The following is a 23,806-nucleotide window of genomic DNA, read 5'->3' on the forward strand; positions in this document are numbered from 1 at the left end:
GGATAAAAATATGTTTATAAAAAATAAAAAATTAAAATAAGTGGGATAAAGATATAAACCTTTATTATATCAACTAGAGAAAAAAGGAAAATCATATGTGTATCATGTTTACAAGAATGCAAAACAAAACAACTTTAAAAACTATAAACCAAAAAGGCAGAGGGAAATTATACTAAAATGAAGAAAGATGTTTATTCTGGACAGTAAAGAAACTAAGTAGGATTTGTTTTGAATTGGTTTTTTGGTTTCTTCTTTTAACTGTATTAAATTTCCGAAATTTCCCATACTAAACATTTATCACTTTTATAGTAATGGGGGAGGGAACCAAGCAAACTTCAAATTAACATGGATTTCTCCTGTTAGTATTCAACTGAATTACTGCTTTCTAGTGACACTAGGGAGATACGAAAACCTTTTTAAAGAGGCAGTTTCTGAGAAGGCTGTCAGAAATAGGCCCTTCCGTGAGTGTCTTCAGAGATCTAACCTCTGTGCTCCCCAGCTGAGTTTTGTTGCTCTCTGGAGGTTCACATAATGACTGTTTTCAACTTTTCATATTAAAAATGACCTCCTGGCCTGAATCTCAATTTCCCAGATGACTGAGGTTTACTGGTCACAGCCCCCCCAAAAAAAGCAAAACTACTTAGTATTTCAGCCTGCTCTTGGATTCTACATTTTACTTCCATACAATTTCACAGACGTTATTGTTGGTTTCCCTTTGTTTTCACCCTACAGATCCAACAAGGGTGATGGTACCCCCTTCCAGCATGGATGTGACTGTTGGAGAAAGTATTGTTCTGCCTTGCCAGGTAACACATGATCACTCGCTAGATATCGTGTTTACCTGGTCATTTAATGGACACCTGATAGATTTTGACAAAGACGGGGACCACTTTGAAAGAGTCGGAGGGGTAAGTATTAATATCAAAGTATCTACAGCAAATTCACTATGCAACTGAACTTCTGCAAAGTGATGCAACTTGTTTAGCCTAACATGAAAAGAAACATAAGATTGTTCTTGATGATCTGTTCCAACACCTTCTTTTAAGAAATTATTGGTTAATTGTTGCTCCTTTTTGCCTGATCGGTGTGGCCCCTATGACTGAGTAACCCTACACGACAGTCCTCTTGATCCCCACAGCAATGCTATAGGCTAGTTATTCTGAACAACGTATGAATGAGGAAACTGGAGCTCAGGGGCAAATGTATGGCTTCCCTTCGCCTCATAGCCCTAACCTGTGGAACTCAGCTTTAAACTTCAAATCCCCAGCTCTCTACCCCACTCAGTACCATATATCATAGCAGAAAATATCTTAAGGACAGTTTACTCATGTGTATTTAGGCTGCCGATTAAACTTTCCTTGGCTCTTATAGAAGTCTCATCATTGTGACATTAGGGCTCTCTTTCTTAAATCTGAAAGTCTGATCAGGGTATGTATTATCTCTAGGTAATTTTGAATTCAAATGTTTGAATTTTCATAGTGCCTTTCTTTCTGTAAAAATACATATTACCATTGAACACACACCAAGATGAGGTTAAATCTGGAAATAATTTGTATCTATCACAATTGTTGTCAAAAAAGATTTTTTTACCCTAACACAGTCCTTATAGTCCTATTAGTAATAAAGATTCACTCTGACTGCCATTCTCATGGAGACATCCAACCGGAAGACAGCAGAAAATAAAAACGAGGCTATGATTTTAAAAGCTCTCCCCATCCTTCTGACAGAGGAATCTAATTTGCCTACTTCATTTTGCCTCCCTTGCCCCTTATGTTGAGAAAAAGTGGGGCTAAGGCTTATAAAAATATCTGTATGATATGCTGAGGGCTTGTTTTCCATTCAACTGTAGTACTAGTCCTGTTAATTACATTCTTGCACCCTTTCTCAAAGGATGTCTCTCACAGAGCACAAAGAATGATCTGAGCATTTTCTCAGTTTTTCCAAAGATCATATACAACTGGTAATACTTTAGATACATAGGAGAGAAGTTAGTTTATTACATCAGTGGATACCTTAGGTTATGAGAGAGTCTCTCTTGGAATCCTGATTGAGAAAGCCTGAATTAAATTGCCAATATTAAGCATTCTGGACTTCTTTGATATGATTCGGCTTAATAACCAAGTGGGAGAGATATGAATTTCACAAGGGCATTGAAGATATTAAATACCTTCAGGTCTAGAAAAGTGCATAGTCCAATGCCTCCCACAAAAGAAGTATCTGACAAATTTTAATAGTTGTACTAATTGAAGGAAGAATAACATTGATTTTAATAACAGGAAAGTATACATTGAGAAGACCTTCATAGATTAAGCAGAATATTCGTTTTGACACTAAGACCAATGTCTTGTCCAGGAGAGACATTAAAAATATTATCTTCCAGAATGCACAGGCACCAACCAATTAGAACAGCTCTCTGACCGATCAAAAGAGCTCTAGCCGGCCAGTCAGACAGATGTGGATGTTATCCTGGACTGGCTGCATACCAGCCAGGGCTGAGGCACAGGTGGAGACACCCTTTATGGAGTCAAGCACTAATGACCACCTTTGTGGAGAGCTCTATCTGTGGGATCACCCTCGTTAGCCTCTCAGATGGGAAAAGCTTGTCTCTTCTCTGAAACTCTCACCAATCAATTATTGCAAAGAAGTGAAAAATTTAGGACAGCACTACAAACTGTGAGAAGTAAGTGTGTTAGTCACCAGGATCCTTAATGTCTATAGAGGTAGAACTTGACAGTAGGAGAGGGAAGGAAGCAATTCTGAAGTCAAGCCATTTCACAGCAACTATTTCCTGGGTCATTGTGGTGGAAGGGATGTTGGGTAGAGCCAATCTGTTGGGGTTTTCAGTTTCCACTTGTCCTTTGACAGCCTCCAAATGCCCTGTCAGAAACAGAACAGACCACACCAGGAGAATATAAGCTGGTGCTGTTTTGTTCACTTTGGGAGGAACACAAAGATAGATCTCAGCAAACTGGGTGATCTTGATGACTTCAAAGGGAAAGAGAAAATTGATTGTTGTCTCCTTCTATGAGACTTAATTCAATCCTGACTTTATTTTTTTTTTTGTTTTCAATTTAAACTTTTAAAACACAACTCTGGTCCAAATCTGTAAATAAAGACAGCATATTCCATTAATATGGTGCTGTACTGTGAAGTTTTCAGGCTACAACTAGTTTATCCTGACTTTAAGACCTTGGTGAATAAAATGGATTATTGATTTGGTATGCCCATTTCTTTAAAACAAATTCAGCTTTCCACCTTCCCTGCACACGCCTCCTTGTGAGGCATATTTTTCTATTTAAACCTATACCCTAGAGTCCTAATAACCACATGAATGTCTTAGGTAAAGAAGTATTAATGATGATGATGATGAAGCCTTATATTTGCCCAGTGCCTAATCATATATTAAGCCAATATGTCTGTTGGCTCTTTAATCATCACAGAAAGCCTGTGGAATAGGGTAGCAATTATTGTACTCTTTTACTGAGCAATTATAAGACTTGATTAAAAATAGAATCTGAATGAGAACCCAAGGGTTATAAATAAAAGAGCTTTCAGGTTAAAATATATATATATATCACAACTCTCCTTGAGGTAGATTTAATATCTTTGACATGACCACTCATGGTCATCAATAAGACCAATTTAAATTTACTCTGTGCTTCCCAGGTTTCAGATTTCACATACACATACAGTTTGATTTGATTCTTACAACCTCACCCAGTCGGCAATGTATCCTTCTTTCATAGGTCAGTAAACTAAAACCCAGAGACTTACATAAAATCACACAGCAGGGATCAGCCCAAGCGAACTGAGTACCTACACATCAGCTCTCCCTTCACTGAATGCTTGAGCCTGTCTTCTAAACTTATTTACAACTATTGGCAGTTCCAGGTTTTCCATTGTCCTAGATGGTTTTGTGGTATTTTGCTCTAAAACCTTTTGTTTTAATTGAACTAAGTACACATTAACTTAGATTGAGAATAAAGTCTTTCGAATTTGTAGAATGGCCTGACCTTGTGGGTTCACATCCTGGCTCTGCCATTTATTAGCTAAGTGATTTCAGATAAGTCATAACTTCTTTGAGCTGGAGTTTCTTCACCTGTAAAGTAAGGACAATAGAGCACCTACATCATAGAACATGTGAGTATTTAGCCTTAATATATGGCTCCTGTATTTAAATATTATAGAACATTATTGTCATTTGGAAGAATAGCAAACAGGGCCAAAATAACCTATGCTACCTTGTCATCTATTGTGGGGTTAGAAGTAAACATAGCTTCCTGCATCTGACCTCTAGGGAGCACTCCTACGCAAGCCATCTGCTCCCCAAACTTTCGATGAACAGAGCTATGAAATGAAACCCCAAAGTGTAGCCACGTTCTTTAGTTAAAATGCCACCTTCGTGATAACCTGTAGAGGCATCGTCTCATTTTTATTAAAAGCACCGTGCTGGTGAGCGTGTAGGAATATTTCTAGGCACACCGAAATCCATACTGGGATGTAATCAGTCCTATTCATCTGCTAATCAAACTTGCATTTGGCATTTCAAAAACAAATTATAGCAGTCTTCCGCACTAAGTGATGCTAGATTTCCTTGGAGAGTGTGGTCTTCATACTCTTTTTTTAATTCAAACCTGGGAACAATCAAAATGCTGGCTGTAAGACAGAGCTGTGCAGTAAAATGAAGATGCCTCCAAATGTGGGCTTGCCTCCCCTTTCCAAATATAGAGTTCCAAAGTATGGGAAAGCCCAGTGAAGGCTGCAGGTTGAGGGCATATCTGAAGAAACCCATATGACGAGATCAAGAGCCACCTTCAGTAGGTTTAAGTGCTTCTGACACGGGTGGCAAACTGCTCCAGAGACCCAGAGAAGCCACATACCTCCAAGGTCTTGTCCAAGGTGTGTTCTGAAGGTATTGGGGTTCTTATCTCCCAGGCAGGCTCACATGTTTTTAATAGGCCATGGCTTGCATCACTAATGTTTTCATCAGCCAGTATAAAATAAATCCATTAGTCACAGTATCCTTCACGTGATAATGATATTTAGAGCTCATTAAAAAGTAATTGTAGCCACTTTCCCCTACTTTATCAGCAGGATTCAGCTGGTGATTTGATGATCCGAAACATCCAGCTGAAGCATGCTGGGAAATATGTCTGCATGGTCCAGACAAGTGTAGACAAGCTCTCTGCTGCTGCCGACCTGATTGTGAGAGGTATGGGAATGTTGGTTTCTGTTCCTAGAATGCTTGTGTGATATCTACTCCTGCACAGGTTGCTAAAAACCTCACCGGTTTAGAATTACAGAAGAAAGTCAGATAGAAGCTGAACATTGCAAACAGTGGCTAATAGCCCACAGTCCTCTGTGTATCTCTTTCTCATGGGAGGGATCACCAGAAAGTGCAGAGCAAATCTGGTTGCTCTGGACTGAAAATAACTCCTGTGAGTGCCCCAAGTGCCCCAATGTGTGGCTGTTGGAGTTGATAGGACCTTCTAGAATAATTTTGGATTAACAAAAGCAAATAGTTTTAAGAAGGATCAAACCATGCCTTTTGATGTTTCATCTGGGCTAAGCCAAATTAGTGATTTAGGGTACTGATAGAACTGTGGCTTCAGAAAATAACCTGTTTTTCCCAGTTCCCTTTTTTCCCTAAAGTTAATAGTTCAATCCAGTTCTTAAAATATGGCTTTAGAGGGAACACTTTGTGACTGCCTGGGATGCAGTAAATCAGCGGGCAGTTGATGTGCAAACTGACCTTTGTGAGGTTTTCTTCAGTCCTCCCAACATGGCCTAACTTCAACCTAATGGCTCCAAAGGCCCTGATTGAGCCCCATAGAACCAGTTTACAAAGCAACAGTAAATAGAGCTTTAACAAATATATATTTTTAAAAAAATTTTTTTGAAGATTTTATTTATTTACTTGACAGAGAGAGAGAGAGAGAGAGATCACAAGTAGGCAGAGAGAGAGGGGTAAGCAGTCTTCCCACTGAGCAGAGAGCCTGACGCAGGACTCAATCCCAGGACTCTGAGATCATGACCTGAGCCGAAGGCAGAAGCTCAACCCACTGAGCCACCCAGGCACCCCTTTAACAAATATTTTTATACTGAAATTAAAATCTTTGGGAACCAGTAGATGTACAAGAATCAAACTGACGCATGCTCGGAGCTTTTCTTAAGTGTTAAAAGTGAAACCAAATCAGAACATGCAAATAATCTCTTGGGAGCACCTCCTTCCTCTGAACCCTAAGCATTGGTATTTGGGAATCTTTGGCCAGCAGAACCTGGAGGGCAAGAATCACAACTCCAGGGGAAATCAGATACAGAGGCAGGGTAAATCTGAGTTCAGGGAGAACAAGGAATTACTGGAAGTGATAGACATGTTGCCCTACCCTTAGGCAGAATCTGAGAGGGGGAGATGTGTGGGAGTTCACGACTTAACCTCATTGTCAAGAGAGGTTAAAGAAAAATAGCTTTTCCAACTCTGTCTACTTTCCTTCCTCTTTAAATTGCCTACAAAAACCTTTCGGTAATGCTACAGATAAGAGCGAGATAAGAGCAAAAAACTTTCAACCTGGGTTGAACTACCCATTGAATAACTTATGGAAACGTGTTTATTTCCATTTTAAAATACATGAGAGCCGCTCTGCTCTACCCCTAGGGACAAAAGAATTCTGTTGCCGAAAATTTATCCTCTATTTAATTAGGATAATGTTCAGATCAGCAGTTTAAACACCAATAAATTAGACTAATAAATATTTAAATCAGTAATACTTGAAGTTCTTAAATGATATTGTATACTTCATTTCACAGAAAATAACATTAAATACCAAGAGGAATTTGCAAACTCAGTCTAAAAGAAAATCTAGTCTAATCAGTTAATAAGGCCAATAAATTAATATGCCATTTTAAACCATAATCTTTCATTTTATTTCCTCTAGCTCTGCCCTTGCAGCTTTTCTGCATATTACAGAAAGGACGCAGAAATATATTTCACTGCCCTGTAAGAGATTTTTGTATCTGAAACTGGTAAAGCTTTGAGTCTTGGCTCCAGCCCCCTTGATTCTCTGGTATCTACTTCATTCAGTGTAGAGCCCACTACCGGTGGGTAGAAAAGCCCTTCTTCACTGAGAGAGAAGCTGAACACTGGTCTCATACCAGTGCTCCCTCTTCTGCTGCCTTGACCAAAACATCTGTGAGCCCTGACCATGTGAACGTTTTGTTCAGAGGATAAACATTGGCTCATCTTCTCATTTTGAAAGAGGGACCCAACTTCCCCAACATGAAGTTGACAAACATACCGTGACCACTGGTGTGGTCAGGCAGGACCAGCAGAGCAAACAAAGTTATGCAAGCACCATCTTACCGCCAGTGGCCAAATTCATACCACCCCTTCATTTTCCTTCACTCAGCTGCCCAAAGTGGGCTCAAATAATCCCTGTCTGTTTAGTTCATAGAGGAGTTTGGAGGGGAACCCTTTCCTATTTATGGTACTTTGATTTTAAAGGCCATCAAAAAAGAGCATTCATTGAAACTGGGGTTGGTGGAAGGAATCTAGGATGAGCAAGGTAGTGAGAAAAAAGACGATGATAGGGTGTTCTGGACTTTATCTAGTTAATCAGGGTTGCAAAGACCAAAGTTTGCCTCAGCTCTATCCAGGTGGCATTAGACTGGCATGCTGAAATGTCACCATGGAAAATTAATCAGTTTCAGCATACAGATTTCCAGACCTTTCATACAGGAGTAGGAGGGAGAAGATAAATTTAGTTTCACCTGTGGGTCTATAAAAATGATTTTTTAAAAAGGAAAGAGAAATTGAGGGCATCCTATGAGGGATACAGGAGTGAAAATCTTACTTCAGGAAATTACAATTAACTTTTCACCACTCCGTTAGACGTCTTTCTTCCCCGCCCAGCCACATGGCCCAGTAGTGCATGGCAGTACACTTGACCTCTATAGGTGGCTAAGCAAAGCCCTCCCAGGAATAGATAGCTTCTTATTCCTGTCTCAGGGACATGAGGACTGTCATCATGTCTCCCTCATGATCACCTTCCCTCCTGAGGCGGTCAGTTGTGTCTTGCTACAAATGCATTGAATTGCCTGGTAAGAACCTTTCCTGCTGGAATCTAAGACACCTCTGGGGCTTTGCTTTGTTGCAATTTAGTGTTTGTTTGCCTATCGCTTTCCATCCTCTGTTTATCTGGGATTTCCAAGCCTTCATTTAGAACTCTTTCTAAACTTCATTTGAACTCTTTCCTCTCATTTCAATGGTTTAAATGCATGGGGAGAAACAGTGAACATCAGGAAGATAAGTAGAAAAATAACAGGTGGATTTACAGAAGCTGCAAATGAGGGTCTTTGGACTCCAGCCCAGGTCTGAAGTTGTACTGAAGAAACCTTAATCTTGTGACTCTTGAGCGCCGGCCACTTTCACAGACATTCCCTTGTATACAAGTGTGTGTTCGCATATGACGTGGGGCAGGGCTGGGGTCAGTAATTACAGCGCAGTAGAAATGTATGGAGCAGCATCGTGACCATCGAAGTCCCAAAGCCAGTTCTGCTCAAATCCACATGCTCAGTCCTAGCAATGACCATTTCCAAAAGACTATCATCTTCATTTATCACTATTCTATCCACAGATAACACCGCCTGACCCATATCAGGAGCCTGTAAATATATGAGAGATGAATTAATGGACTTGAGCTTTTGTGATATCCCAGTATTCTCGCCTGCCTTTTGGAACCAGTATTCTATTTTAATTTCTTGCTGACCTATTATTTTTTTCTGATTATATAGTGACCCCCTCAGAAAGAAGGGTCCATGTCTCATTCATCTCTGTAGTTTCAGAGCCTTGAAGAATGTTGGGCACCAAATAGGCATTCAAAAAGGAATTGACAAGTGATGAATCTGTGAGTGGACGAATAAAAGGTTGACTGGATCAGCACTGCATTCAGTTCCACAATCGCTTGGACATGTGCACTTACTCCTCCACCTCTGAGGGTCTTGTTCTTTCACAGGTCCCCCAGGACCCCCAGAGGCTGTGACCATAGATGAAATTACAGATACCACCGCTCAGCTGTCCTGGAGACCTGGACCTGACAACCACAGCCCCATCACGATGTATGTCATTCAAGCCAGGACTCCGTTCTCCGTAGGCTGGCAAGCAGTCAGTACAGGTACCATATTGGATGCCTGGTGCTTGTGTCTCACAGAGGCTTCTGAAACTCAGCATAATGGACAGAGGGCACTGTGGCAGAAGCCAAGGGCCATCTAGGTTCTCATTAAGACACAACTATGAATGATACATTCTGGCAGTGTTTCCTAACCCTCAGTCAATGGTACTATCATTTCTTTAATATTTTTCTTTATATCAATTCACATTTGTTTGCTTGTTTGTTTTTCTTAACTTGTCCTAAGCAATAATGTCTATGAAATGCTAGGTCTGTATGTTGGTCATAGTTTTTCTTAACATACATATTAAAATACTTCAGTTATAAAAAAATATATATAACATTCAATCTGCATATTACCTAAAATTATCTGTGTTCTACTGATGATACACTTTGAGAAGTTGTGGATTATGCTAGTCTACATAGTCTATGTAAAGTTTATGTATGGCTCTCAACAAACCAGTAACTAAGGGCTGCCTAGAGCCTCTTGACTTGCTATCTATTTTTTTTTAAGATAGCTAAATTTGGACATGAAGAGTCATGAGATTCTGTTATATTAAAAGCCATGTGAGTTGCCTTACTATCCTTGCCCCTCCAAACTGATTCTTGTTATTTTACATAGGTTTCATATGAGGAAGAATGGACAAATAAGTAATTATTTCCAGCAAGATACACACTCCTCTGGTCCTCAAGGGTTGGCTGTGTCGTCTTGATATTTGAAATAGAAATACATGGGGTGATAGGAGTAGTTCTGTGCAATTCAGATGAATCATATTGATTTTAACAACCTCATTGCTTTTTGTTTTTTGTTTTTTGCTTTTTTACATCAGCTTGTCCAACCTCAGAAGTGGGTTTCTGTGTTTGCAGCTCAATCTCTTTCTTCTGAGTCACATTTGTGCTTAGGAAGGAAAAGACAGAAAAAATCTGCAAGTTAGGGGATCATGCTAGCCCTGACTCTGCTACTCAGAAGATCTCTAGACAACTGCATCTTCTGTTAAATGGGCATGATGAGAATTGTGTATGAACCAAAAGAGAAACAATTGTGAAACATTTTAAGAACAAGAAGTACTACAGAAGTATAATGAAGAAAAGGAAGAGGATGAAGATGCTGCTGATAATGATGGTTTAAAAAAAAAAAAACACTACAATTTGCTGAGCCCTTGCTGTGTGCTCTATGCTTTGCTAAGTGCTTTTTTTTTTTTTTAATTTTCTCAATCATGGTGCAAATAGATATTGTTATTAGCCTCATTTTATAGTAGGGAAACCAAAGCACTGGAAAGGTTAAGAGACTTGCCCAAGGTAATTGGGGTACTACGTGTGGATTCAAGTTTAGAATCCGGATGGTCTGACTCCAAAGCCAACACTCTTTACCTTTGGAGGCTAGGACTGTATTAGTATGGCCTAAGGAGCCTGGCAGCCACTGAACCCTAGGTACAAGGATGATGGCCTCAGCTTTGTCACAGGGGACCTCCCTTTAAGTCTTCTCGGCCACATGGGAAATCTTTATTTTATTTTCTTTTTTTAAAGTAAGCTCTATACCCAATGTGGGGCTTGAACTTACAACCCCAAAATCAAGAGTTGCATGGTGTACTGACTGAGCCAGCCAGGTACCCCTCATATGGGAAATCTTTATGATAACCCATTTAAAACTCAAACAGTTGTTCAGTGAGCCTGGAGGCAATATCCATTGCTTGTTGTTTTATGGCATCAAACAGTAGGCCATGTCCTATTGGGAAGAATCTCTTCTCCAAACACGTCTGGGTGAATACTATCAAATTCTGCCTCTCTGACTCCCTGATCTTCATGGCCTTTCCTTTTAGGTTTACAGATTCTTTCTTAAGATGTGTTAGTATAGTTCCTGTCAGTGGTATTATAGGATTCATAATTTTATTAACGTCATTATTACAGTAAGTTATAGAACTTGGGCCACACAGTCAAAGGTGCAAATTCAGTGCAATCTTGGGTCAGTAACTTAATCTTTAAAAGGCACCTTTTCCTCATCTACAAAAATGAAGACAGTGATTTTACTTTATTCATAGAATAGTTGTAAAAAGTAAACAGTATACACAACACTGTGCAGTAAATGTTGGAAAATGTATGAGGTGATAGCAATAATGATTACAGTCAAGTGCCTTGGGGCTTTGAAGACCATAATGTCATCTGTTGGTATCTGATTTGAACTTGTTAGTTCACCAAAAGAGACTTCTGGAATTACTTCCCTCTAACAGCTGTTGTACAACTCGTCTCAGACCAATTACAATGCCCTGCGCACAGTAATGGTAATGATGATGGATGGAAGCTCCTCTCTGCTTGACATGGAATCCTGTAAAACATCCCCACCTTTTGATGTCTTTCAGTCCCAGAACTTATTGATGGGAAGACATACACAGCGACTGTCGTGGGTTTGAACCCTTGGGTTGAGTATGAATTCCGCACTGTTGCCGCCAATGTGATTGGGATCGGGGAGCCCAGCCGGCCCTCAGAGAAGCGGAGGACAGAAGAGGCTCGTGAGTAGCAGCCATGACACAGAGTCTGTGCCAGTAGCTATGATCTCTTAGGAAAAGGCTTTGAATTCTTCCTGCTCTTTAGCCCTAACGAGGCTCTGTATCAGCACCCCCTTCCCTTGAATGAGTGCATTGATCAGAAACCAGGTGAGGACTTGCTCAGCTTACTGAGTCTCAGTCAAGAGTTAAGTTCTTACTCTCCACTGGGTCTCCTTGTACAGGGGGAGACACCCTGTGCTTAGTTCTTCTAATGCCAACTCTTTCTTCGTTGGTTCATTTTCACCAAGATTCTTCAACCAGGAGTTATTTTTTAATACACGCCCCACATTTCAAATAAAATCAACACACAGAAATCATGAGTTGCAAAGAATAAATTTTTTAGAAGTATTTGGTAAGATTTTCTTACTGACCTTTCCCAGAAGCTGAGATTCAGAACATCCTGCTAATTCACACAAGCCCAGGCAGCAGTTCAGTATGAGACCCTCCACGTCCACAGCCTGAAGGAACACAGGGCGAGAATAACAGGCACTTGCATCCGTTGTACATTTCCTTCTCTCTTGTCAAGTGGGTGGCCTATGTGTGGGTCTTTGCAGAGTCCCCAGCTGTGACAAGGCCAAGTGTATGTTGAAGGTTCCTAAGCAAACAGGAACTCTGACCCTACTCTTTGGGCAGAAATCCATCTAGATCTATTTAATTAGCTTTCAGAGGGAACACACCCAGTCACCAATTCTAAATTCTTTCTGGAATCTTTCATTTATGTGGTGGTAACTAGCTAATCCCCATGCTCTCTTTTCCCCCTCCAAAACTGTCATTGACTTGATTCCTCTCAGCAGTCCTGAGGAAGAAGCTAGCATAATTTCCCCTCTTTTACAGAGAAAACTGGGGATCAAAGAGGTTAAGCACAGTGAGCCAGGGGTCAACCTATGTCTACCACTTCCTTCAGCACCCAGCTCAAAACTCACCTTCCTCCGAGAAGCCATTAGCCCAACCCTACTCTGAGCAGCCTGCTACTTCAGAACGTCACTGCACTTCATTCTGTCTGCACCGTATTGTTGTTTATTGTCGACATCCCTGTGTAATTGTTCTGCATGTCCCTCTCCCTCCAACAAGATTGTAAGCTCTGCACGGGCAGAGTGTGTATTGTCTGTCTTTTGTGTACCACCGCATCGTTAATAAACGCCTCTCCAAGCATTAGAACCAGAACCTCAGTCCTTTCAAAGCACTGAACCTCAGCCTCTAGGGATGGAGCCGAAAGCTGGTCAGACTTGTCACATACCTTGTGTACATTGTTGAATGGGAAACAGGTAACCAATAGCGATTTCCTTGGTACTTTTCACTTCTTTAAACTGACGCTTTGGGCGGCTTGAGCACACTGGTCCTGATCTCAAAAGACAAAGATATATATTTATCAGCGTATTTGTTTAAAGGGAGTCACTTCAGCCAGGTGACCTTCTTGCCCCTCATTTGCTTTTACCACCTGACATGACTTGTTTTTTGTTTCCTGCACAGTCCCCGAAGTCACCCCAGCTAACGTCAGTGGTGGTGGAGGCAGCAAATCTGAGCTGGTTATAACCTGGGAGGTAAATGAATCATGGAACAAAAGGAACACTTAGTAGTCTAGGCTATTTTATTTTTTTCTCTGTGTTAAAAAAAAAAAAACTCTGAGAAGTTTTCTCCTATGTTTTTAAGAGCCAAAACTTAGTGGAGTGCAAACACTCACTCTCACCTAGCTAATGAGTAGCAGGAAAAGATGGTGTTTGCCCATTGATTCTTGAATTAAGTTTTAATTGGATGCATCACAGAAAAAAAATCATGAAATGGATGACAACACAAGAAAAAAAAAATATATATATACATATATATGTATATCTATTTATATACCCATGAAGACTGGTTCAAAGAAAACCAGTTTTCCATTTTTCCTGAATTGAGACATAGGCAATTGATTTAAAACCTCTGCCAGCTATAGATTGGGTGTGCCAGCACGATTTCTTGGCCATTGGCTTTGCTTCTGGAGCCCTGTTCTGTGAGGTATTTTTAAAACAACCTGGAGGTAGGTTAGTCACCAATTTATTAAAAATTCATTTTGAGAGAGGAGATTGAAGTTTTATGAAGTGTTCTTAATGTTTTTGAAGGATTCTAGACAACAGTCCCTGAAGTTAAAATCTTTCATTTATTTGTTTTTTTTGTTTTGTTTTGTTTTGACAGAGAGAGATCACAAATAGGCAGAGAGGCAGGCAGAGAGAGAGAGAGGAGGAAGCAGGCTCCCTGCGGAGCAGAGAGCCCGATGCGGGGTTTGATCCCAGGACCCTGGGATCATGACCTGAGCCGAAGGCAGAGTCTTAACCCACTGAGCCACCCAGGCACCCCAAAATCTTTCATTTAATTAAAGCCCCAGCAGTGAAGGAAATTTCTCACTCCCTCCAGCTTAGCTCCTCAGTTCTGAGGGGGAAGATCTTGCCTGCACCAAGATGAGATCTGCAATGCAATCTTTTGTCTGTTTGCCCCTGGAGGAAGATTCATATTGGATGGTACATGTTGCATTGTTGGTTTCTAGATCAACTATCCACTGAATTTCCTAGTCATTTCTAAGAATTTCAGAGCTGGGTCTCCCCCATCAACAAGGAGGCTCTCCACTGCAGGTTCTCCCTAGGGTTCGTTTAACCTTATTTCAGTACCTCACGCATAGCTCAGATAGATGGATGGCAAGGCCCAAACCCGTCTCCTGACAAAATCCGAAGTAAGATAGGTGGGAAGAATGTCTAGAAGAACGTTGGAAGGTAGGGTGAAATGAAACAATCTTAGCATTTGAATCAAACTGCTGTGATTTCTGAAGACTACGTCCCTTCTTTCCCAGACAGTCCCCGAGGAGTTACAGAATGGCAGAGGCTTTGGCTATGTGGTGGCCTTCCGGCCCTACGGCAAAATGATCTGGATGCTGACAGTGCTGGCATCAGCCGACGCCTCCAGATATGTATTCAGGAATGAGAGCGTGCGCCCCTTCTCTCCCTTTGAGGTTAAAGTGGGTGTCTTCAACAATAAAGGAGAAGGCCCATTCAGTCCCACCACAGTAGTATATTCTGCAGAAGAAGGTATGATTTATGTTGCCTCTAAAAGGGATACTTGTTCAGCTATGAGATGTTGCTGACTTTAAGACCAAACTGCCACCCAGTTCTCCTGACTCTTACTCAAGTCAGTTGGCTTTCCTTTCTTCTTACCTTCTTATTTTCATAATCCAGTGACCAGGACTCTCACCTCTGGCAAATGCTAATTAACAAGGATCTGTGTTAAAGGAATTGCTAGCTACAAAAACTTGGTGCTTAAATTTAAGCAGTCCTGGATTACTTCCCTTCCATCTACCCCCAAATTTAGAAGCCAAAGACTTTTTGTCTTTAACATCTTTGTTCCCACTCCATTCCAGCTATTAATCATGGCTCCTCTGTAAAATGATGGTTAGGGTCCTAATCACTAAGGGCTGTTATACACCCATGGGTTATTTGCTCCTTATAATGCCAGTATCTAGAAGCCTATCCGGAGGAGGCTGATAGAGTAATTACTTTTTCCACATTCATCTGTAGAACCCACCAAACCACCAGCCAGCATCTTTGCCAGAAGTCTGTCTGCTACAGACATTGAAGTTTTCTGGGCCTCCCCCATGGAGAAGAATAGAGGACGGATACAAGGCTATGAGGTAAGTAAGAGATACGTGCATCGGGTCTGGGAACTTCAAGACACATTGTATTGAGAAAAAGACTCAGATTCCTATTTAGAGGAATTTGTTTCAGAGAATAATGGCTTCAAGTAGGCATTAGTTGAAAAATTAACATCCCACTGTGAGAGCACCCTTTTTCTGGTACACTGCAGAAATGTATTTTTCAAAATACATGTGGGTCTAAGCATTTATAAGAGGGTTGACAAAATGAGCTTTGACTTTTGACACACACAGAATCACTTGGACTCAAGATAAATATAGGGGACAAGTGAGAAATAGCCAATAATGGTTGTGCCAATTTTCCTTCCCACTATGAAGCTAAGAACAAAAAGAGGGGGCCCTTCCTATTCTGGGTAAGTTCTCAGAGCATACCAAGCCCTTGGCTCCAAAAGTTCTGCATCTGAGTTGGTATGAAAAATTAATTCCATCATAAGAATCTGCATTTTTTTAAAAATCAGCTGATGACATTGAAAATATCCCCAAAGATATGATTTCCAAGGTCTTCCCTTTTCTTTTCTCAGGTTAAATACTGGAGACATGATGACAAGGAAGAAAATGCTAGAAAAATACGAACAATTGGAAATCAGACATCAACAAAAATCACCAATTTAAAAAGCAGCGCACTGTATCATTTAGCTGTCAAGGCATATAATACTGCAGGGACAGGCCCATCCAGCGCAACGGTCAATGTGACAACCAGAAAGCCACGTAAGAACATTGTTGCTCAGAAATATTTTAGGGATTCATCAGACATATCCCCAGTTCATTCCCCATCCCCACCTCCCAATGATCATTTGCATACTAATTGGTATCATTATGTGGATTCAAATTTACCTTAGCATTTTAACTGAACCTTTCCGAATACCATGCAAAATTCATTGCTCCAGAGGACAGAAAGATAAATGTTTTTTTCCTCACTGGGAAGGGCTACTTCTTTTAGATATAAATGTTAGGCGACCAACTGAATCTTTTTCCATTTGCAATGCTGTATCTCGTCAGATTTTAGTGACCTTGAAGACACATATTAGTGCAATAGCCCATTAAATTGCCTCCACTCTTGAATTCTAGTAAGGATATATTCCTCAGAATCCATTGAGACTTAATAATCTGTGACTTCGTATATCTTAATTTTTTTATAGCACCAAGTCAACCCCCCGGAAACATCATATGGAATTCATCGGACTCCAAAATCATCCTGAATTGGGATCAAGTGAAGGCCCTAGATAATGAGTCGGAAGTAAAAGGATACAAAGTGGGTAATTTCTTTTTTGCAGAGGCCCCTAATCCTACTGTTAGTGAGAACAGTATCTTCTCAGGAAATCATATGACTATGTTCTCACTTTCCCTGATGTCCCCAGGGTGGCTTGCTCTGAGTTTTATAAATAGTCCATGGCAATAAGGCAGTTGTAGAAAATTGACTAAACTTTGGAGTCAGGCGGAGTGAATCAGAAATGGTTGAAGACCCTGTAGTTGTGTCATCAAAAACTCACGAAGAACCACGTTTATAACATCTCTCCAGTCAGCTTTGTTTTGTGCTTGTCCTGGTTGTCTTTTTTTTAAATCAACAATATTATGAATGGTTAATCATTTTTGTTCATGTTCCTATAGTTAGATTTATTTAGAGAAAAAGAAGCAAGGAATTTGTAGAAGATTTATTGGCCTGATCCCAGAGTGCTAGCCTGACTTTAAAGAGCTAGAAAAGAAAATGTGAATAGCCTTGGTGCCACATTTAAAAGCAGTTGGTAATATCTTGTTTTACGGACGTGACATTCGAGGCAGTGCAGTGCAGGCCAAACAAAAGCAGTTGGTAGGCTATGCTTTGTGGTATTTTTGCAGAGTGATTTTGAGCATAGCAGAAAGGCATTTTAACTAGTTTTAACTAGTTCAGGAACTAGTTAAAAAGCATGGGACCCTTGGAAAGTTCTTCATAAAACCAAAGCTGGAATTGGGAGTTGACATACTGGTGGTAGAACCTTGGGTATTAAGATTAGAGAGAGATTCAGGAAAAGACTCCCTGTCATGGATTCCTTTTCTTTTATTCACATTGCACAGTGATTTGTATTGTACCAATGGAGAAACATTCCCTAAAAACTAATCTCCAGGCCTTTTACTGGGCCCTTTTCTAAGAGCCCAGAGTCTTCTAGCATATAGCATGTAGCATAAAGAGATAGGAGACCCACATATTGGTCCTATAGTTAGATTTATATAGTTATATTTATTTAGATTTATTTAGAGATTTATTTATTTATTTACTTAGACTCTAAGTAAATCATTTAACCCCTTGGGACTGCATTTTCTCTTTCATTAAGGAGAAATTTTCTCTTTCTATTTTCTATTTCTATATTTCTCTGAACTTTTGTTCAGACATTTCAGTTGGACCATGAAAAAGGGAGAAAGATATTCCTAGCACAATGAATGGGGTGTGCCAAGGTCCTGAGGTACACACATGCCAGTATGGTACAACAGGAAGCATGAGAGACTATGGTGAATTAGAGACTTTCTCATTGTCCAGAAGGAGCTGTGGCTTTTGAGCTCTTGCATATTGTTGCCAAACAGTGTGGCTATATCTTCCAGTTTCTTGGTAGAACCCAACATTTTTTCATGTTTTTGGATAGTTTTAAATATTGACATCTAACTCAAAATAAAATAAGCACTCCAAGAGCCAAACGGTTAAAATATGCAGGCCAGATGTGACCCATGGGCCATCAGTTTTCTACCTCTAACCTGCTTGTTTTGCATTCGTGAAGACAGAGACCAGAGAGGGGAAACAATTTTCCCACATAGATGGTGGCCAAACTAGACTGAGTTAAGAATATTGGCTATTGACCCAGACTACCTGGGTTTGAATGCTAAATCTACCCTTTACCATTCATAGGACCCTGGGCAAATTGCATAATAGCTTCAGGTCTCAGTGTCCTCATCTTTGAAATCAGAATTAGAGTGCCTACCTCAATAGGTAATGGTGTTGGTCTTAGAACATACAGTGTTCATTGGTCTCATTGAAGATGTCAGGCAGTTTCCTCCAAAGCCACAGTGCAGCTCCCCAAAGTGGAAGAGCCCAGGCATCCCATAATATGGTAGCAGGTGGTGACAAAGTTCTCATTGCTTGTGAGGAGGACATCTCCAGGCACCGAGTGTATGACTGTGTCAGTGAAGTGGAGAGGTTGGTTCCCTGCCAGGTTCCATACATAGTGTTTTGGATCAAAGCACAGGCCAAAATAACACAGTTAGGGGCTCTTTCTTCCTGGTGTAGTGATCTTGAAACCCAGATCCCTGGTATGTATGGTTGTAGCCAAAGAGTGGGAACAGCCATAGAACATAAAAACCCCTAAATGTTGTTTGTTGTAGTATACAAGGACATCCAATGAAGGACAAGGAGCAGAGAAAATGCAGTTTGAGGGAAAGTAGCTAAGAGTCCTATTGTTAACCTTGATTATGGGAGTGTCTCAGTGATTTCAAAATACCCAGGGACCACAGTGGCAAGAACAGAAGCACAGAACTGTGCACTAAGTGCCATCCCCAAAGGGTCACTCAAGTCCAAGGAAATCACACCTTTGGGAGGCGGTGACTTCACTTTTTTGGGGACTGATGGTCTGGACACTTCACATATTGATCTACATCTGGTGAGGAAATCAGAGGTCCAACAGCTCCATTTTAGCCACTCTTCCAATTTCCAAGGCAAAACTTGTCATCTTTGATAACTTAGGACAAATCTCCACTTTGATGTTTCACCCAGACATTGAAAAATGGACTACAACTGAAATAATCTCAGTTGTAATGTGATAAGAACAAAAATTAAACTTCTCTTACTTTTCATTAAAATAAAGAACATACAGTATTCAAACACAAAGTAGGCATTGAATTGTGTTTGCTACTGTTAACTCCCATGAACCTGCATTACTCCCATAAACCTGCGCCCCCCACCCCAGCCCGTCTTCTGCCCTGGATTATATGAAATGCAAGCACAGCCTTCAAATAGGTCAGCTGAACCGAGTGTTTGGTGTAAATAAAGGTTTTGCAGGCTTTTATTTAGGTTCCAATGCAAGTCCCTAATAATACAAGACTGATAAGCCATGCTGATAACGGAGCTGTTTTCTCCTGGAAGTGTTTCTCCTGGATTTCTATTTGAAACTGGTTGAATTCTGTGTGCTCTGGCAAGGACCAGAGGTAAATCAAAGAAGCAATTTATTCCTCAAAGCCAGATGTGCCCTCGCATCCCATCAGCCAGCCCACATTCCTGAAGGGCCGTGATGAGATGCTTTGACACTCCCGAATGTGCCTGAGGATTTATTTGAGCCTGATCATGAGCAAGGGGATGCCGAGTTGGATGCAACTGATGCTCCAGAGGGGAAAGGGGCGCTTATGAATCTTTCCACCTTAAGGAAATTGTGTTTTCCACCTTGTATTAGAGAGATATAAATTAAGGTGATGAAATGCCAGGGAACAAATGGGATCTATACCATTTTAGGGAATTTTTTGAATTTTATGTGTGTTTGGTTTTTATTGCAATAGTGGAGTGGGTCTTAAGTCTCTAACTTCAGCAGATCAGAATTTTGAAATGTGGACCAATCTTACCCGTCTCAAAGTGCCATTGGTGGACCTAAGGCCTTGGCATTATCTGAGAACTCGTTAGAAATGGAGATTTTTAAGGTACAACCTCAGAACTACTAAGTTGGAAACTCTGAGCTGGGGTCCAGTGATCTGTGTTTGAATGAACCCTCCAGGCGATTTTGATCCACATACAGGTCAAATCCCTGGCTTAATCCAGAGTTTATAGCCACAGTAACATCACATCAAACTCTCTCTCTCTATCTCTCTTTTTTTTCCCCCCCAAACCACGCCTCAATCTCACCTCTGTGGAGTCTAACTCTGGAGTGCGGCTCCAGTGGACTTTCTGAGCCTCCTCACTTAGGCCAGTCTGAGCTGGGTACCTCTCAGCCTACGGACTGTCCTCTGCATTGCAGGATGTCCTGCAGCATCCCTGACCCCCACCTGGTAAACAGTACTGCCTCCTGTGACAACCAAAACTAGTCCGCAGACATTGTCAAATGCCTCCTGGGGGAGAGGAGCAAAATATTACCCCCCCACCTGGCCCGTTGCGAAGCTAGAGCGACAGTATTTTTTACACGTTCCCCAAGGGCTTCTGCCGCATAGCCAGGACGGAGAACACTGACCGCCTACCCCTCTGTTTCTCACTATGAGGAGAAACTGGAGGTTTTGGAGGACCATAATTTAAGAGTTGGGGCTCAGGAGCTCTCACCTTGCCACGTACCTGCTTTTTGTCCTCATCCAGCCTCTGTTTTCTCATCTGTGGCGAGGAATACTAATGCCTGTGTTGTCTGATTGTTGTGACGGTTAAACACGGTGATGTCGATAAGGCACTTAGGTTACAGTCAACATCAGAAAGTATTTGCAGGACAATCATCATCCCTGTTGTTATATCCAAAAAGGCAGATGTGCTTGACCAGGCTTTTAGGTTTTGTTTCTGTTGGTGGCAGTCGGGGTAGGCAATTCCAGGCAGGGGGATGTGTTTTCAGGAGACCTAGCGGGGAACCTCATCAAATGAGCCACCAACCCAGACTCCCATGCAGGGGAGGCCAAGAAGGGAAACATGAGTGGGACTGTTGAAGGTCAGACACTTCTGGAGTGACAGTGATGGCCATAGAATATTCCCTATTTTCCACATAGCTCAGAAGGAGTTCTGGGGCTGGGGGAAAAGGGGTTACTGCCCTTGCCTTTTGGAGGCTGAAATGGGCTCTCTCCAGAGGTTTCATGATAATAATAATGTATGATGCCTGCTTTGCGCTTCTCACCTTTGCCAAGTATGTTTATTTCGCGTTCCCTTTAAGCATCATAAACACTGTATGTCTTACATGCTTACTTTGATCCAGTCCTTCACTAATATGCAATCCTCATGCAATCTTGAAAACAGCCCAGCGAGGTGGGCTCGTTGTTTGAAGCTCAGATTATAAAGAGGACTATAGTCCCACAGTGGCCAAGTTGCTTCCGAGGCTAAAGCCTGTCACATGTGACTGAGCTCTGTGCAGCCTCCAAGAGGAAGTCGTTTTCCAGGTGCGTTACCTGAGCCTTCCAGAGGTTCTGTGTGGCCACATGGTGCATTGGTTGACAGATGCTGCCTCTGTCCGCATGCTGCGTGTCCTGCAGACGTGCCCCTTACTATAAATGAGGCTCCCAGGGGTGTGTGGGCAGCCTGACCGCCTCGGTGTGCCCACATTTCGCTGGTGCCCAGAGGTGAGAACAATGGATGTTCCATCTTTGGGGCCTTTGTGAGGACAGCAGGTGACACCTGTTCTTTCTGTATTGGCAGGTCTTGTACAGATGGAACAGACAAAGCAGCACATCTGTCATTGAAACAAATAAAACATCAGTGGAGCTTTCTTTGCCTTTTGATGAAGATTACATAATAGAAATTAAGCCATTCAGTGATGGAGGAGACGGCAGCAGCAGTGAACAAATTCGAATTCCAAAGATATCAAGTAAGAGTGTCTTTTTCCTCCCCTCCCCCTGCCTGCTGGCTCTCCTCTGTCTTCCCAGTGAGTTCAGCCCACAAAGAAAGGCTTCTGTAACAATGGTCAGTCCTGTCCCCTTTCATCAGACAACTGATGTTTGCTGATCACAAGTGGTTTCATAAAAAAGACAATTTGACTAGTTTTGACTGATTTAATCAGTTGCCAATCAAAAATCAGATTAAAGCAGCCTCAAATCCGTCAGACTGGTTTCCCCATGTGGACATGTGTGCATCTATAACAACTATAAAACTATTGCTCAGAAAGTTAAAAGCATGAATTAGGAGAAAAAGCAAAGGATTTTTAAAAATGTTGAGGTAATTTGTCTTTAACAAAACAGTGTAACTCAGGGTCTGTGGCTGAAAATATTTTGAACTTGACATTATTAATTTTGAATGTGTGTATGTAACATGTACCTAAATACACATGTCTATATATAGTCAAGATTATTTTTAGTAACAAAGGCAGAATAGTGTGAGAATATTCTTTTTTGAGCAAACATAGTCAATCCTGTACTATATATATATATATACATATATATATATATACACACACACACATGTTTGCATATATCTCAGTAGAATATTATTTTTTATTATGTGGCTTCATTTATTATAAAAAAAAAAAAACAGAAAAGGCAAATCCATAGAGACAGAGATCAGATTAGTGACTTATAGTGGCTGGCCAGTAGTATGAATTGCAGTGTAATGGGTTCTGTGTTTCCATTTGGGGTGATGGAAAAGTTCTGGAGCTAGGGGTCTCAATCTCACAACCCTGAGATCATGATCTGAGCCTAAATCAAGAGCCAGTTGCTTAACTGACTGAGCCTCTCAGGCGTCCCAGCACTTACATCTTTAAAAAAAAAAAAAAACTGGGCAGAATTGAATTGTATACTTCACTAAGGCAAGGGCTCTAAATTCTGCTGAAAGGAACTAGAGATGTGGAACCAGAGATGTGGAAGTAATCACCAAGCCACAGAAACACAAGACTGGGGTTTGTTTGAGGGTTAATTTATCTCACTCTGTTAAAAGAAAATCTAACTTAATACTTTCTTATCATTGTAAGGATTATTTGGGGTTTTTTTTAGATTGGTTATTCTTGGTTTAATTCATTCTAAAAACAAATCTTAAGCAATTATATTGGTATAATTAATTGATTTTAGATGATAAGCTTAAAACTGTGAAAAAAAACCAAGTTCTGTCCTTCAAAACATTGTCTACTTTGTTGGTCAAAGATCTTATACTCGTAGAGAAACCTCAAACAACAGTTGGTAATCTGTTACTATGAAAAATGTAAGACCTACAAGAAAGGGTTTTATTTGAAAGGCTTGAGATTATTTTGTTGGGAAAAAAGAATATATTCAGGCAGACATGGGTTTGAATCCCAGTTGAGCTATTTACTAACTGGTTGATCTCAGACAAGTATCTTACTCCTCTGGGCCCTCATTTCCTCATCTGTTAAATAACATAAAAACAATACCAGATTTGCTTACAGTTTGTGTAAGAATCAAGTGTCCCATGGCTCTATGCCCAGTGCAAAGATAGAGTTAAAAAGGGAACAGCCATTTTTATTTTGCTCATCATTGATATAACATTTATTAGTAATGTTATTAGTAATATTGACGTTTCTTCTCAAGTTAGATGTAGAATCCTCATTTTGTAAATGTATCAGCAGACCTCAAGAGATGTGAAATAACTTACTCTTAGGTTCCTGGCTAGGGAGTCAGAGAACTAATATTAAAAAAGTCATTAGGAGGGGTGCTTGAGTGGTTCAGTTGGTTAATCATCTGCCTTCAGTTCAGGTCATGACCCCACCTTCCTGGAATGAGTTCCGCATCAGGCTCCTTGCTCAGCAGGGATCCTGCTTCTCCCTCTGCCTGCCCTTCTCTCTGCTTGGGCT

At 40.9% G+C, this 23,806-nt stretch overlaps 1 protein-coding gene across 5 annotated transcripts in view; it reads left to right on the top strand.

Moving 5' to 3' along the window:
- The window catches only part of CNTN4 (contactin 4), a 936,335-nt gene that overhangs the window by 909,700 nt on the left and 2,829 nt on the right, over positions 1-23,806 (top strand). For 4 of the 5 annotated variants that reach the window (XM_004738394.3, XM_004738395.3, XM_013053938.2 and 1 more), the window contains 10 exons: positions 733-908; positions 5,092-5,212; positions 9,012-9,170; positions 11,522-11,671; positions 13,178-13,248; positions 14,526-14,760; positions 15,247-15,359; positions 15,902-16,088; positions 16,520-16,632; positions 21,709-21,877. In XM_004738394.3, the coding sequence (XP_004738451.1) occupies positions 733-908; positions 5,092-5,212; positions 9,012-9,170; positions 11,522-11,671; positions 13,178-13,248; positions 14,526-14,760; positions 15,247-15,359; positions 15,902-16,088; positions 16,520-16,632; positions 21,709-21,877 (1,494 nt within the window). The remainder of the gene's footprint in view (positions 1-732; positions 909-5,091; positions 5,213-9,011; positions 9,171-11,521; positions 11,672-13,177; positions 13,249-14,525; positions 14,761-15,246; positions 15,360-15,901; positions 16,089-16,519; positions 16,633-21,708; positions 21,878-23,806) is intronic. The other variant, XM_013053943.2, reaches the window with a different exon arrangement.

The sequence above is a fragment of the Mustela putorius genome, unplaced genomic scaffold (genome assembly GCF_011764305.1).
Source record: "Mustela putorius furo isolate JIRA1106 unplaced genomic scaffold, ASM1176430v1.1 tig00003850_pilon_pilon_pilon, whole genome shotgun sequence".
In the NCBI taxonomy this organism is placed as follows: Eukaryota; Metazoa; Chordata; class Mammalia; order Carnivora; family Mustelidae; genus Mustela; species Mustela putorius.